Raw genomic sequence first — 17,854 nt, forward strand, 5'->3', positions numbered from 1 at the left:
GAGTGTGGACTTTGGAATTGAGCAAGTCTGCATTTAGTCTGCATCCTGGCTCTCCCATAAGGTGACCTCAGACCAGTGATCAGGGTTCTCCAAGCTGCATGTTCCTGTTCTGTAAAACCAGGACATGGTAATGCCTAGATTTTGGAGAAAATGCGTGTTAGTTGGCTGTCAATAAATACATGTTAAGCTCCCAAAGATAAGAAGTGAAAGTTTATTATCCTTTTCTCTGCTTCTGGTTAATTAAAAGTAGAAACAAGGTATGTGTGGGGAGGGGAGGCATTTCTCAAGTGCAGCCAGCTTCTATAAGTGCAGATTAAAAAAAAAAAAACAGAGAATCTATGGTGTTTACTTGGCTGTGCATCTTTGGAAATTATCAAGTATCTCTATTCTTTCTAGAATTAATTACTTCTAACATTAACCATGCCTTCCTAGGGACAATGATGAAAACTTGAATTCCTTGTTAATGCATTGTGTTCTCTACAATGCTGGAGTGGTGGTAATAGAAAGGGTGTGGAAACATTGATCTGTTACCGGGAATATTGTAAACTGGGAAAAAGCAACAGCAACCAGCATACCATCTCCCAGTGCAAAAATACCTTGGCTATATCATAAAAAAAAAAATCAAACAGATAATAAAAACAGCAATCTTTTCAAAACCATGGTCTTTTTAGGGAAGTAAAGAATATCCTGAGACCAAAAATTGAATGTGACTCAAACCCATAGTAAGGAGTGGGGCATTGACAGGCTTTCAGGGCATCTGCCAGTTGTTCATCACCTAAAACTCTTGTTTTATTCTTGTGTGAGAGAAAGGAGACAAAATTGAGGGCCCAGATAATATATGTGGCCAAATCATAAATAGTAAACGTAAAGCCAGGAATCCTGAAAAGCTATATTCTCAGTGAGAATGTTGACTGGAAAAAAATTGCCCCGAATAGGGAAACACCTTAGAAACTTGTTTGTCTTGCCATAGGTTCTGGAGAGAGGAGAAAATGAAGTCCCCCCCAACCCCGAGAATTTTAACCATAAGGTGTGCCTCGAGTGGGTGGATGGCCCAAACTCTCACTATCTGCAGGTTTTTTAAAATCCCACATTAAGAATTTATTTTAAAGTGATCCCGGGTTAGATGTTTCTTTAGGCCCTTCACAGAGCCAAGCATAAATTCTCTCTGGAGGAGCACATTAACAAATCAGTCTTTAAAACATTTCCACAAATCAAATGCCAGTAAACATAATTGCATAACAAAAAATTACAGAACACACAAGAAACAAGTATCATGAGTAACAGCAGTAAATATAACTGGCAGAATTAGACTACTACACAGATTTCAGTTTTAGAATTATCTATATAGAAGATAAAATATTTTCAAATAATGTATTCAAATAAATAAAGAGGGAATTGAAAATGTAAGTAAGGAATGAAAGAATGAGTCATTTGGAAATGATCCCCCAAGAAACTTTCAGAAATAAAACTATACAATGATTAAAATGAAGAGTTTAGTTCTTGGGTTGGAGACCATATTAGACAAAGAGAATTAGTAAAATCTAAAATAGACCTGAAATAACATTTTTCTAGAATGATGTACAGGGAAATAGAAAATAACTAAAACAAGGTAAGAGACACGAAGTGAGAGGTTCTATTGTTCATCTCATCAAAGTTCCAGAAGGTGAAAATAAGATGGGAGAGAAGCAATATTTGAAGGAAAAAAAATAAGGCTTAGAATTTTCCCTCACTGTGGAAATGTATCAATTTTCATCTTTCAAAATCACAATAAATTCAGAACAGGAAAAAAAAATCATACCTAGACAAATGAGGTGAAACTACATATTATCAAAGGAAACGTGAATTTAAAGGTAACAAGAGAACAGAACAAGAGATGAGAGTTCATTTCTTACTAGTAACAATGGAGGCCAGGAGACTAATATCTTTCATGCTCTAAAAGAAAATTATCGTGTAAGAATATACCCCATGAAAACTCTTTGGAATGATAAGAGCCAAGTCGCAATTTTCAGAAAAGTAGAAGATTTATCCCTAACAGACCCTCACTGAAGAAACTTCTCATGGCAACATGACAAAAAAAAAAAAAAAAAAAAAAAAAAAAAAAAAAAAAAAAAAAAAAAAAAAAGAAAGAAAGAAAAGAAAAGAAAAAGAGAAGTTATCCTAAAAAGGCAATCTGAGATTCAGGGAGGGATTTGTGAACAAAAATTGTTTTGTATGTTTTAAACATAAGCAAAAATTAACCATATGAAATAGTAACTGTCATGATTTCTTTGTTAAAAATAAGCAAGTGTTAATAAAAGCCAGATGGAACTAAAATTCTGGAAAAATGGGTGTATACGTTGGGAAGGGTTGATGAGAATTCAATCACTCTAAATTCTTTGAATTGTTTGAGAGTAGAGTGGTGGTAGATTTTACTAATTTATGTATGCAGAGGAAAATTCCTAAGGCAGGTTCCTAGGGGATAAAAATGAAGATTTTAGCATCCAAAACAATAGAGAAGAGAGGAATGAAATGCACATAAGAAGTCAATCAAAATGAAAGGAGGCAAAATTGAAAGAAAAAGAAGTTTCAGCAACAGAAGATGTAAAATGAAGTGGTAGAAATAAATTATTTTGGCAAGCACAATTACTGTAACCTTTCTGTCAAAGGACAAAGATGGAGAGATTAGCTTAAAGCAATTCCATCTCTATGCTTTGCATTAGTTTTCTATTGCTGTGTAACAAGTTATCACAAACTTAACTTAAAACAAGACCCACTGAAGTCAGAAATCTGTTTGGGCTGCACTGGGTTCTCTGCTCAGGATCTCATAGGTCTGAAATCAAGGTATTGGCCATATAGGCTCTTATGTGGAGGGTTTGGGAAAGAACACACTTCCAAGCTCATTCAACTTGTTGGCAGAATTCAGTTCCTTTTATTTGTAAGACAGAGGTCCCTATTCCCTTGCCCTGGCCACTCCCAGGTCCCCCCAAAGGGTCCTTTCCATCCCAGAAAAGGAGACCACCCCTTGCAGTGAATCTCCCTCAAGCTTCAAATCTGTGTGATTTCTTCTGTTACATTTAAACAACTCATGTGATTAAATTTGGTCCATAATATTCTTTTTGCGGGCACCTGGGTGTCTTAGTCAGTTAAGCGTCTGCCTTCAGCTCAGGTTATGATCCCAGGGGCCTGGGGTCCAGTCCCACATCAGGCTCTGTGCTCTGCGGGGAGCCTGTTCTCCCTCTGCCTCCCTCTCTCTCTCTGTCTCTCATGAATAAATAAATAAAATCTTTAAAAAAATAATATTCTTTTTGCCATATAACATAATCGTGGGAGTGTAGCTCATGGTAGTCACAGGTTCCACCCAGATCTAAAAGGGATGTAATTACACAAGGGCAAGGACCTTTGGGGATCATTCTTTGAATTCTGCTTATCACATGCTGTTTTCAGGAGTCATGCCCAAAACATAAAGAAAGAGAAATTTTAAAAGTAAAAGAATGGGAAACATACACTAGGGAAACAGTATCCAAAACAAAATTATCTAGTTACATTGTTGTGAAGCAAAATGGATTTGGGTGGGGGGAAACATTTTTAGGATTAAAGAGAGTTAATACATTATGATGAAAAAAATCAGTTAACCAGGAAGGTGTATAACAATTTGAACTTACATGTACCCTGTAATAAACCTTCAAAATTTATAAAGGATAAATTGACAGAATTTGATATTTGATAAATCCACCACCATGGCGTTAATGTTAAAAAAGAAGAAGTACTGAAAATGAATAAGGTAAGCATTCAGCATTAAGAACTTAGGGGAAAAAAACTCCCAGGAAAATCCATCAGAGTATAGAAAGAAGAAAGTAAAGATAGCAGAAATTGCTATAGAGAGGATTAAAATATTTTAAAAATTTGGAAAGCCCAATAAAATTGACAAAACTTTTTAAGATTAACCAAGATTAAAGGTGAAAGTTACAGATAAATCATAAGAAAAATGAAAAATTATCAATAGAAATGCGATGGAGATCAAAGATGTGACTATATGCTTCACTCTAGGTAAAGCTCAGAAAAATAATGAGCAAAAGGCATACTGTATTATTATGTTTATGTTAAATATACGAGATATATATATATAACTAATCAACATTTTATTGTACTTATGGTTACATCCAGATGTAACCAGAAAGAAAAAGAAGGGAAAGAAAAACAAGGGTATCCCTGCTGGTAGGGATAGATGGGGTAAATTGAGTGCAGACAAGTAACAGAGGGCTTAAAAGCCTTTGCTTTGTTCTACTTTTTTTCCAAGGTAGGTAGTGGGAACATGCTCTACAATTTATTTTTCTTCTTTACTCCTTACATATACATTATGTACCCTTTGATCTATATAACATCTTAAATAATTTTAATGAATATGTACCTACATCTGACATATTAACAAACAACAGAAAAGTTTGTTTAAAATGCATTAGGTTTCATTTTAAAGCACATACATGCCCTAAGATCAATTTTACTTGTATTTGAAATGGAAATATGAAGTTTTATTTTTAGACCCTGAATGCTGGTAAGTAGGATTTCTTATTGCAAAGATACACATTCAGGTTATTGCTTTCAAATTTCTAAGCTTGTTATTATGTCATCCAAATATTCAGTGTATAACATTGTAATTGTATGTCTTCAGGCAACAGAACATAGAGTAACACTTGCTTAAACTTAAAAGCCATGTTACTTGGTGGTTGCCTTACTTTGTATCTCTCAAATTCTGAAAACGGAGCACAGGAGTTTATGTCAGATAGATTACTATCAGCCTTTTCTTGGACTTACTAATAGTAGGAATGGCAACCCAGTTGAACTTCTTTTCGTTCCACTGGCCTATATAGCTTTGACTTTGTTACCTTGTAGAGTTGTCTGAAACATTTTGAGAAATGGTATTATATAAGCAGTATGGTGGGCTACATAGTGATGCTGAGTCTGGGAGCCTAAGCCAACTCTTTTGACTATCATTAGTAGGCATTTCATTCAGAAAACTGGAATGCTGGGAACCTTAAAATGATATTGAGTTTCCTTTTGAGGAGATGTTTGTTCTTTCTGTGTGCCAAGGGCTCTTTGGTGGATAATGGTTCTTTTAATCACATTTCTAAAAACATCCTTTATATATCTCCCTATTGGTTCTCCATTCTTATATCCTGACACAAAGCCTTCATTTTATGGTACATTTTTATAATTAATTTCTCTAGTACCAATCATTTATGTTAACAAGACAAAGAAGGTATGCATGCTGAAACTACTCATTCTTTCAAGCCACAAGCCAAAAATAAATGCTCAGCAGTATAATACTGGGCTACTCTCATTTGGTAATTTGGCCACCCATAAAGAATAGCATGTCAGAAGGTGGTGTAAATATTTTTCTGCTGGCTTTTTGCTCAGCAAAATCAGTAATCCCATTCTTTCTATTTATTCTAAATTATAATTCAGTGTGGTGGAAAGCAAATTGTACTGGGGTACGTCATAGTTATTTTGCATTTGTTAACACACTATTTGAAACTCTGTAGACCTTGCCTGGGAAGGTACTTTTTGATTGTGTATATTTCTGTATTCAGGTGATTCAGGTATCTTTTTCTAAATGCTTCTATATTCTGAGACATGCCCAATTTCCTTACTTAATAATAAAACAGTCCATGACTCATTGTAAATCAGTAGGGATCCAGCAATAAGGTGCAATACATCACAAAGGCAGTGCAGGCTATCATTGGAGATAATAAGCAGGTGCATTAATATTCATGCTTTATGAAACCCTGGTTGTGCTTCTAAAAAGCTGTAGAATACATTCCAGGTTTAATGTTCACCAGTAGATATTTGCCAGTGATTTTCAGATACTTCTTGTAGCAATTCATTCAAGGCATATCTAGGTAATTTAGAAAATGTTCCTCCATAGTTTCCATGTACTTAATTGTATACTCAGCTAATGTTCCTCACTGAGTATGCATAATCCTTTCTGGTTGGACCTTGGGTCTCTGTTTGTCTCAGCGGGAAGTGCTGTTGTGTAAGACTGATTGCATATGCATGCCTGTGTATGTGGTATAGTGTGCGTGTTGGGCGTTGGGGGTCAGCAAAAGGGAGCAAACTACACACATTGTCCTCTGCAGTACAGTATCTCCCTAGTGTGAAAGGAATGCAATTTAGATTTGTTTTTACATAGACTGACCTAAGATGGAGGATAAGAAAATAATGCTCTGCTCCAACGGATGCGAAGTTACTGACACATAAGGGTTCACAGGCTGGGCACTGTCCAACTCCTGAGGCTGCCATACACCATCCTCCTCCAGAGTTGTTCAACACCAAAAATAAGGCATGTGGAAGTGTACTACTTTCCATTCTTTAAAATATGTGATTCATGTGTGTCCTTAATTTGGTTCATCTAGAAATACATTTGCAATAGAGCAGGTATATTGTACACATAGATAATGTGAGTAAGTGTGCATCTTAGGCTTAATAGCCCTCATGTTTGAAATCATATTTGACTTCTTTATTCGTCCAGGCGTTGGCAAAGAACTTCTCTGCCTCATTTTAGAATCTTAACTACACAAGTCCTGTGTCTTGCTACCTTTCCAGACAATGAAGGGATGGGTTGGGAGGAAACAGAAATACCCTACCATTCGTGTACTCCTCCCCCACCTCCTCCTCATCCTGTCACCACCCCCACCACCGTATCTGTTAGCATCATCATCACCACTAATTGCTAGAGAGGCTTTCAATGCAGAACGAGGAAAGAGCTCCTTGGAGTGTGCTATTTATCAGCGTTCCCACTGGTCTGTTCTGTATGCTCCTCTTAATTCCCTTTTGTTCATTCATTCATCCATTTATCCTTTTATTCATCCACTCATTCAGTAAATGTTTACCGAGAGCTTGCAGTACATTAGACATGATGCTAAATGATGAGGGCAGAGTATGAACAAAATGGACAAGATGCCTGCCATCATGCAGCTTATACTCTGGGAATGAGTGAATTAGCAGGGCTAATTCAGCGAGATCTTGCATTTTATAGAATCTCACTTTATGTCCAGGGTATAGTTGCTAAAATTGGGATCTTTTACTTTCTCCCTGTTCTATATGTAAAGTTTATACAATATCAGCCTTTTTTCATAGCATGGAGCTAGAGTTTCAGGAATACAGTGAAGTTTCCTTGAGAATCTCTCAATTCCTCAATTCCAGCAGGCCTTTTCCCCTGCTGTTTGGCAATAGAACATATTTGCATTAGAAGATGCCAAGATTCCATAAGAAAAAGGTAAGATCCCAAAAAAGATATGCGTAAAAAAATCACAAGAAGCTTCCCCTATGACCATATGTTGGGTTTGTTACGGTGTGTGAATATTCCTAAAAAGTAGGATGGATCTTCCATCCCAAATTTGTTTAGATATTGAGAATGAAGATGTCCCATTTGCACCAAGAAGGTATGAAAAGGTTTATTCCTCACATAGGGAAGATTCTAGGAAGAGCATGGTGGCTCTCAAAGGGATCCAGAAATGCTTGAAAGAGGCAGGTAAAGAGACTGTCTTGGGGTTTTTATGGTGGATATGGGGTGGGGCCAGGGTGAGGGTTCCTGCACAGAGTTTGAACTTCCCGCTTGGTGCAAAGGAAGGAGCACCAGGATTTTCTTATCAGCTTTCTCAGGTGTGGGACAGAAGGGGGAGAGGGGGCAGTGAGGCTTAAAAATTGTCAGCAGTTAAAAATTTAAAAAAAAAAAAAAGGAACCTCATAAATAGAGAACAAACTAGTGGTTGCCAGAGGGGAGAGAGGTGGGTGATAGGCAAAATAAGTAAAGATATTAGTAAGTACAAGCTTCTAATTATAAAAAGGTCATGGGAATGAAAAGTACAGCCTAGGGAATGTAGTCAATATTATAATAGCCTCGTGTGGACACATGGTAACTACACTTTTTGTTGAGAGCATTTTCTAATGATAGCTTGTCAAATCGCTATGTTGTACACCTGAAACTAATATAATATTATTATGTCAACTTTACTTCATTTAAGAAGAAAAAATTTAAAAAGGAAAAAAAATTAAAACATCCTAAAAGCAAAAATAATGAAGGCAGACTTACTACAGTTATGATAATGTTGGGAGGAATTTGGGATATAGAGCTGCAGTGTGGATAAGAACTTTTTTTAATCTGCTTAGAAGAAAGAGGTAAAATGAATAATTGAAAGAAACTCTGGAACCCTGCTCACCATCTTCTCCTCCTCCTCAGTTTAAGTGTTGACATTTTCTTGTGTCAATGGTTTGTGACCAGTGGCTCATAACTCTCTGCCAGTGTTCATGTTCTTCATAATGATAAGCAGTCTCTCCTCTTGGACTGGCTATGTAAAGATGCACTCATTTTGATGTTGGCTTTGGCTATTGGTAAATGAGTATATTCTGAACCATAATTTCGGGGAGAAGCAAAAGTCTTCAAACATAGAGTCTGGTTTTACAAATTAAAAGAACTTTGTAATTTTCTACCTTGTCCCTGAATGAACCCCCGTTGGAAATTTTAAAGCACTTGCCATAATATGGGTTTGCTTGGTATTGAAAACTTGGTGTTAATTGCCTATTCATGCTTAGTAAGTGCCAAGTCCTGGCTAATAATTCTATCTAAATAATTTTTCTGGCATGTACCTATATGTGTCTCAATGAAATTCAACTAAAAGTGGCATCAACAAAGTCAGGGAAAGAATACTTCAACGAGGGGCAATGTGTCACTAATAGTCTTAAGTGAGCAAGAGAGAGAGGGCACAAGCAGTGGTAACAGCAGAGGGAGAAGCAGTCTCCCCAGTGAGCAGGGAGCCTGACATGGGGCTGGATGAGCCCAAGGCAGGTGCTTACCCCACTGAGCCACCCAGGTGCCCCTCAGTTAACTTTCTTAAGTGGACAAGGAACTAAAAAACAAACAAAAATATCTTGGTCATTATAACAATTATACAAGGACCTTTATCCAAGTGTTTAAAAAGTAATTATAGAAATGCATGAGAATCATCTGTTGCTGATGGCATATTTTGCTGTAATTATCATGAGACAGGAGATATCATCAAAATGGAAAATGCCTATCTTAAAGATAATATGCATATTATCTTTAAGAGATGAAAATTCTACCTACTAAATACCGTTATAGAATACTTAGCATTCCATTGGCTAAATACCTTTCACATCTCACTTATATAATATATATGGGTAGCCAGATAACCTAATTAAAATTTATATTATGACATATGCTGAATATAAAGCAAAGCTTTTCTTCAAATCCTCTCTCAGAAAATCTGAAACTGCCTTATGTTCAAATTCCTGCAAATTTCATATTATATTTAATGATTTTATTTTTGACAAAGTTGTATTTGGGAAAGACAATCTAAAACAAGGTTAATTACAAACTGATTTTGAATGTGATTTAGGTCATCTGATAGGTACTATTTTTAAAAAAAGAGACAATATCACAGATGTAGTAATTATTTTTGGTGATATGGCCTCAAAATTGCCAAAAATATGTGCCACATAAATAAGCCACTTAATAACCACTTCAGATAGCAATATAGAATTTTCATTTTAAAGTGGGAAGATTTTGGCAACCAACCAAAAGAACATGGAGTACAAGAATCAGAGATGCTAACTTTATCTTAAATAAGAGTAAATCATATCTTTAACTCTGAAGCACAATCTGTGATTAAGGATTGCCAAATGTAGTGACTGTCAACTAAGTTTCAAGACAATGCTCAGAGGAGATATGGTGACTACTGATCTCAGGCGAAGTTGGCAAAGGACAGTTCTCCAAGGCAAGTGGCACACTCCAGAGGCCTGGAGCAATAGGGATGAGGCGTGATGATTGAGAATGGGCCCTGGCCCTTGCAACATGAACCTCTTGCAGAGTGCTAGTCCAGAAAAAACTCACATCATTCACGCGGCAATCAATTCCAAAGGAAATAGCGTGAGAATTTTGTATCTAAGAATAATAGAGAAAGAAAATAACAAGTCCAGTAGCAGGTGAAGAATCCTGACCGGAAAAATGATACTATGAACCAGAGAAAAATTATGATTTAAAAAAACCCCAATGAATTAAAAAAAATAATGAAGTCATTGTCTTTATAAATTTTCAAAGCAATGAGACAAAAATTCAGAAAAGACACTATGAGACAACAGAAGATGAAATGAGATGATAGGCTCAGGAAAGAAATGCAGAAGAAAGAAAATTAGAGAAATAAAGGTCAAATTGGACTTTCCCCAAACATTAATGGACGTACCCAAAATCATAGTAGGGGCCATGACTGAGTGAGTGAAATTAAAAATTAGAAAGGGAAGACAGAGAAAACCAGTATCTGCAGATTTGTTTCTCTAAAGAATAGAACTAAAATAATGGAAAAGAAAAATAAAGTTAAGGATTCTTAAAAGACTTAACAGAGTAAAGAAAGACTTGAATCTTTAGACTGAAAGGGCCAATTGTGCCTGGAAAAGTGACAGACAACAATCAATAAACAGCAAAATTATTCTACTCAAGATAGAAAAGGGAAAACTGGGCATCTAAGCAGTGAAATCCAATTCACCTGTGAAGATGGAAAAAAAAAATCCAGTTTTCAGTTTTTTTTCAGATTTCTCCATGGCATCACTCAACAGTATTAAGAAAGGGAAGCCATGCCTTTAATTCGAAGGTTAGAAAATAGTGATTCAGTAATTTTACACTCAGCCTAATTATTAGTCAAATATAAGAAATTAAACAATTGGTTGGAACCTACATTGTTCTCATGACCCTTCCCAAAGAATATGTTGTAGAACAAAGTGCAATGCAAGCATTAGAAGTAGTGGAAAAACTCCAGCAGCACTGGAAAAGAGTTTGATTGTAGGACCAGGGTTAAAAGAAATGTCTAGTGTCTGATTATAAACCAGAATAGAGGAGTATTCCCAGACCCTAACAATGCAGAAATGATGCATAGTGTTAGAAAGTATAGTATTCTGATTTTCTTATCTTTTATAGATGAGGGAAGACGATACCATTTAAAGATGATGAATAAAATAGGGATATGATACATTCAAAGAGTCAAAAAGTTAATGGGCAAAATAACAAGTATAGTAAGGTGATGGAGGGTAAAAAGGCAAAGGGAGAAGTAGAAATTAAATAATTTGGTCAATGCTCATTTGTAAATAAAAATCTAAATAATATGTACGTTAAATGACGTTTAATTATAAAGGTAATTAGAACAATATAGAAACATTTTATATTTCAGTGGGATGCACATTGTAAATGTATGGTGAGAGAAGGAAAAAAAGATTTATTTATTTTAAATTACAATTTATTTTTTTATTAATGATGGTCTAGAAAGGTTTCTTTCATCTTTAATACTTATTTGCAATTTTATGAAAAATGTCAGGGTCATCTTAAAATTTAAGAAAACTTCTGTCAAGCTTCTTGAATATGTGGCCTGAAGGATTTAGAAGAATTTTCCAGAGACTAACTCTGGCTCTGTACACTTGAAACCTTGCTTAAGAGGAAATTATTTAAATAGCAATGTCTGTACTGATATATGATGATATTCAAGATATGTTGTTAAATAGAAAGAAGTTGCAAAATAACATGCAAAATTATATCTATGAGTTTGCACATCAATATCCTTAATGTGTCTGCTTGTGTATTAACAGAATAGCGTTTATTTCTCTTAAATGATGCTCTGCTACGTAACAGCAATCTCAAGAGTGGCACCATGTAGCCATAGTCATTGTTACTGTATTGTGACCTTTTCTCTCTATTAAGTCAATATTTTTCGTTAACATCACATGCTTAACATAAAACTATATCAAATAAGACCATAGATACATTATGTAGTACCTGTATGTGAATAGTTTATAATCAGGCTAGGAATATAAAACCAGCAAAGCTGGAGAATGATACAGGATGCAAATCAGTGCTCAGTTATGTTACTCTCATCCTCTGTGAAACCTCAGATTATTGCAACCTTTGGCAATAGGTTTGATTTTTCACAGCAATTTTAGGCTGTAACATATTTTAACATTATGATTATATATATATACATATATATATAAATCTTTATCATTTTCTAATAGTTCCATATATGACAGTCTTGTCTATACGGAAGAGATGAGACTGATTGTCAAGCCCTTTGACTCTAAATCCAATGATTTAACACAGTCAGATGATGCAAAATGATTAAGTAGAAGTTCTAGATGACAACAAAACACCAATAATTCTTAGAACACCTGTTCATATCTATTGTGTGTCCATACATGATGAATAAGAAACTGAGGTACAGAGAGGTTAATTATTTTGTCCCAAATCAAAAACTAGTAAGAGACAAACTCGGAAGTCATCCAGGCAGGCTGGCTGGCTGCAGAGCTGGTGCATGGAACGGTCCGTTAGGTGTGTGACCCTGATGTGTTGTTTCATCTCACTGATTTCTCTTTCTCCATTGGTGGAAAATAATGACTAACTTTATAAAGTTGCTTTGACAACTGTTAAGAAAAGTACCTCTGGGAACTTTGTAATCCATGAAGTTTTCTAGCGAATGTAAGATATTACTGTGGTCACTGATGTCTTTGTGCTGCCATTTTTACCCCCATGTCCCATTGGCGCAGCTTATGGGGGAGCAAAGTTTCCACTTAGATTCTTGTATAGGTAAACTGCTTTTGCAATCACTTATTGACTTTTAAATCTCAATGCACAATTGATTGTATAATACCCATGCCCTAGAATAGCTTATAGAGACTACCCGACAAGGCATGATGTGGTAAGACTGTAATGAAGTTCTGAGTTTTGTGCAAAGACCTAGAGAGGACAGGAAAAGGCAAGGACTGTGACACTCAAAGAGTTAAACAAATTTCTCCCAGCTTAGAAAGAAAGACCTGTGATTTTGAATTCTAATAATCTTCCTGTGGGAGAAGCATCAACAAATTTTGTATTATATTTATGCTACACAGCAACCTTTGTGCATGGTCTTTAGTCCTGCCTTTCCTGCATCTTTCCCCACAAAGACTGTCCTTGACCAGCACCAGAAATGAATTTGATTTCTCTAATGCAGAAGGTAATTGGATTTTTCTTTATTGAATGCATCCCTTTAATGACTGTCTCTGCTCCTGCCAATTTAACTGCAAGTGACCTGACATTGATCTGATGATATGACTTAAAGAGTTGGAGCGAGGGGTGAAAAAGACCAGCTGCTGGGCATCAGGAAAAAAGAAAAAGTGCATTTTTTTTGCCTCATCTTGCCACTTTCCTGAGAAAATCCTTTATCCTTGAATGTCATTTTTACAAAACATGCTGCTGTAATAATTGGTCATACAGCAGCAGATTGCCTTCTTCTAGAAAATATAATAAGTATTTCCCAGAAAGTGCCCTGGAGAAAACATTGAAAATTGAATAAAATCCACCCAGTAATCATTTTGTTCCTTGGAAATATTTATTACCATGTAGACTCTTTCTGGAACAGGGTAAATATTGCTGAACAGAATTAATTAAATCTTTTAGGAACCTGGTAAAACATGAAATATTTATTTAAGTATTTATTTACTTAACCTTGAGGTTTTGTAAAAATAAAATTTGAAAAAAGAGTTGCTATTCAAGAAAGTTACAGAGGAGTAGTGAATGAAATTGTTGTTTGGAAGAATAGCAATTCCTTCCTCAAGGGAAGGTATGATATAAAACGCTTTTTATGCCCAAGAATATATGGCATTTAAATTTTTCTACTTTTGCCTTTATTCACTTTTTAGTAACAGTATAACTCACTTGATTCATCCTTAAATTTTATTTTATCCTCTTCCTTTTGTTCATTCTGACAAATCTCATGAATTTTCTTTGATCAAAGATACAACGCGTGGGCATTAAAGAAAATAAACACTTGTAATTTTAGATTGTGAAGAAGAAAATAAATAGATGAATTTTTGAATTTTTTGAATTTTTAATGTTAGTTGCGCTCAATTATCAATGTAATTAACAGTTTCAAGAAATTAACAGAGGTTGTATTAAAACCATTGATGGCATTTGTTGAATTTGAAGATTCAGTGCCACATCACACAAAATTATTGTAAGCCCTGTCTTAGAGCTAGTATAAATCTGCAGTGTTACTCGTCAAAGAGCAATGAACTTCCTTTGGTTCTCATCCACCAAGAGAAACTTGGGAGTTCTAGACTAAGATATTATGTTGAGAAAGTATATAAAGAAGAATTAAGAGTGAATATTTCCGGGAGACTGGGCTCCTTAACCTCTGCCCAGATTGCATTTTAAATAAGCATGTGAAGCCCTGGCATGTTTCCAGAGACCATTTCTGGGCTGCTGTGTAACACAACGAGATGGACTTGCTTGAGAATTGATGTGCCTTCCACAGAAAGTCCAGTACGATTGAAGGGGTCATTGATCCAGAAAGACTCCCCGCTGAATAAAAAGCTTTCATCATAAATGATTAAATCTCACCCATTCCAAGTCAGGCCATTGTTGGAAGTTATACATAAGTGCAATATTAACACCTTAAGAGCAAGAGAGAAGTATATTTTAATGGATGATGAAAATTCTTCCTTACTCAATTCAATATATCTCATTATGTATAAATTTTCTTAATTTTGAATTGGCCCTTTTGTTTGAATTTGAACATTATTAAATTCAAATCCAATTAATGAAACAATGTTTTCTTCTCTTGAAGAGAAGGTCGATTTTCTGGAAAAAAGAAAAAGTGTATGTGTGAGTGTGTGTACACATATGCAAATATGTTTTCCTTTATTAGAAGAAAGAAGGAAATTCATTCCCCATCCCATCAGACTTTTAAAAATGCTTTTGTAATAGGTTACCTATTTATGATACTTTGGACATTTTCTGAAACCATTAATATGAGATGTGGCCAATAAGCAATTTATTTTGTTTATGCATTTTTAAAAACAAGCATTTATATAAAATCATTCTGTCATTTCTCCTTTAAGCAAATATTTTGAAGTTTTTTATGTAAAAGAACCTTAGACATTGAAAGGGATATAGGGGCCAATCTTCACCTTCAAGGATTTTTAAAGCCTAATGGAGAGAGAACAAATATACGTAGTAAGTAAAATAGAAAGTGGAAAGCAGTGAGCCACATAAGAAGGCTGGATCCGGAGCTGCATTTGGAGGGGACAGTAAAGACATCACAATGTGTGACAGTGATGTGACTTTGCCTGGGCCTTAGAAGTTGGGCAGTGTCTGGCATGTGAGAAAGAGAGGTAGAATATTTTTGAAAGAAGACATAGAACTGCAAATGGTGTGGAGGTGGGGGAAGGCTACGCTGTTAAATATTCTACAAAACTGGGTCAAGTCCCATATCTCACACAGCATTGGAAGAAAAAATGGAGAGGAGGGAAGGTAATATTTTGACTAGTGATATAGGTAAAAATCTAGACACAGAAATATTTGGGTTTTGGAGTTTCTGATTTTGACAAGCAATAACTGGTATTTAATTTATATATGTTTTGTTTCTATGAAAAGGTTAATAGTATCTTAAAGAGGCCTCTTAAATAAGGTAGTCTTTTTTTTTTTTTTTTAAGATTTTATTTATTTGACAGTGAGAGACAGCCAGCGAGAGAGGGAACACAAGCAGGGGGAGTGGGAGAGGGAGAAGCAGGCTTCCAGGGGAAGAGCCCAATGTGGGGCTTGATCTCAGAACGCTGGGATCACGCCCTGAGCCAAAGGCAGCTGCTTAACCACTGCGCTACCCAGGCGCCCCGTTAAATAAGGTAGTCTTGATTGATATTGTTTAAAAAAAACTCAGTCGTTCACATGTTGAACCACCTTAAATGTGCTCATTCGTTATGTGAAGTCAAATGAACTACTGAAATTTTTAATTGAAAGAAGTATATTCTTCTTAATTTTATCTCTGCATATATTCTGGCATTAAAATATGTACATATTCTCGATAACGTGCAAATTATATAAATATTTAAACCTAAAATGTAAGATTTCTGAAAGCGCTAAATAAATTCCTTTTGTTGCTTCAGGTCACTGATATGATGCTTCAGGACAAACCCTATCCTGATTGGGGGAAATCCGCAAGAGCTTTCTGGAAGAAAGGAAATGTTAGGATCATTTTATTCTGGTAAGAAATTGTTTCATTTATTGATTTTTGCCTTGCATCATTCACAAAGGAGTTGAATGTAGTTTTTTTAAGATACATAGAATTCTATTTAGAGAGGCATTTCCAGTAGATACTGTGTTCCATTAAGATGATTAAAACCATTATCCTAATTATTTTATGAATTACTTTCTGCTTACGCATTGTTGCATATACACATTTACAAGAGATACATTTGCTAATATAGTAATACATATTTTACCAGAGGTAAGTAGATTTTTGATTCAGCAAAAACAAGCTATAATTTTCATCAATGAAATCTGCTATAAAAATGTCTCCAGTAAATTCTAAATTTCCAGTATATTTGACAGGATATAATTTTGCTTTGAAGAAGTTATACAGAGAGGAAACCTCTTTACAAATCACATCTGGCTCATTGGCATTTCTTTTTTATGTAATTTCCTTTAGCTCTCCAGCCCAATCATTGCAATTAAAAAATAATCCATGTCTTATAGAACTTTGTTTTTCATCAAGTCACCACTATTTTTGTGTATTTGAACAAATTTAGACAGAAAAGGTAGGAATAAAGAGCCAGCAAGAAGGGCACTTTTGCCTGGGTCTGTGACACTGCCCAACTGCAGAGTCAACCAGATGTATGAAAAGGTGTGTGCACTAACCACACCGAGAGGTGCTGGGGTTGATGATAACTTGTGTTGGGTAAATTCCATCCTGCTCCCCTGCCTTTTGAATTGATAGGAAAAAAATGTTGTTTGTTCTTGGATTTAATTCTGGCGGTTGATTTGGTTTTTCCTGTACAAGCTACAAAAATCAGGGGGCAAAATATACACTCCAAGCTATCTTTGTGCTTTAAGACTGTAATTAAATGTTGATAGAGATAATATGGCATTTTGAACTCGATTCTTAGAAGGTAAACAAAAGCAGATTTCAAATAGTGTTGTAAAAATGAATATGATTTTGTGGATGTTTATTTATACCTTGTCTCTATGAGTCAAGTGTGGCCTATTTTTGTGGTGCATTTAACCTTCATATTTTTTTTCCCCTGCATGTCAGCTCCCCATGTAGCTTGTCTGAATAATATACAATATAATAATTATAGAAAATATTTATTGAGGATATGTTTTGCATCAGGCACTATGCTAGGTATTTAACATTCTATTTATTTACCCATTTAATCCTGACAACCCTATAAGGTAGGCACTATTATCATGAGCATAGGTCTCTGACTCCAGAGACCCAGCGTTGAATCATTACACTAGACTACCTCTAGGAGAACAAAGAATACATCAGTGTGCAAATTTCCAAATGATTATCTTTAATCCCTTTTTAGGTAATGGTGCTATATTAAGAATACAAGATTCTGGGCAATCATTCCACCCTATAGAATTCTCTACAGAGGTTTTAGGAATCATAATTTAGAAAAAGGTAGATGCTAATATCGAAAGCATTTATGGACTATTTTAAAACAATTTTAATTTATTATGATTACATGAATTTTATATTATTTAGTGCATCTTCAAAGGCAGCCTACTGATTATTGTTCAATGTGGCCAGTTACTCAGGTCACATGTATACTGTTTGTGAAATGAGCCATGCATATAGTAATCTGAAGGCACCTCTGATTTTTGTCATTAGCTACTCTTAACTGCAAATGCTATTTCAGAGGAGAGGAGTTGTTCCTGGGCTTTCCTTAAGCATCTTAGTATGTTTTCCTTGAACATTTTCTCAGGTCTGTATGTTCCCATCCCTTTTATACAAATGGGTTTACTTTTGACCTATGTGATAACAGAGCTCTAATCAATAACCTAAAG

At 35.3% G+C, this 17,854-nt stretch overlaps 1 protein-coding gene across 9 annotated transcripts in view; it reads left to right on the plus strand.

Moving 5' to 3' along the window:
* The window catches only part of TMEM117 (transmembrane protein 117), a 484,559-nt gene that overhangs the window by 297,793 nt on the left and 168,912 nt on the right, over positions 1 to 17,854 (plus strand). For all 9 annotated transcript variants that reach the window (XM_034644989.1, XM_034644994.1, XM_034644993.1 and 6 more), the window contains one exon: positions 15,952 to 16,049. In XM_034644989.1, coding sequence (XP_034500880.1) covers positions 15,952 to 16,049 — 98 coding nt within the window. The remainder of the gene's footprint in view (positions 1 to 15,951; positions 16,050 to 17,854) is intronic.

The sequence above is a fragment of the Ailuropoda melanoleuca genome, chromosome 16 (assembly GCF_002007445.2).
Source record: "Ailuropoda melanoleuca isolate Jingjing chromosome 16, ASM200744v2, whole genome shotgun sequence".
NCBI lineage: Eukaryota > Metazoa > Chordata > Mammalia > Carnivora > Ursidae > Ailuropoda > Ailuropoda melanoleuca.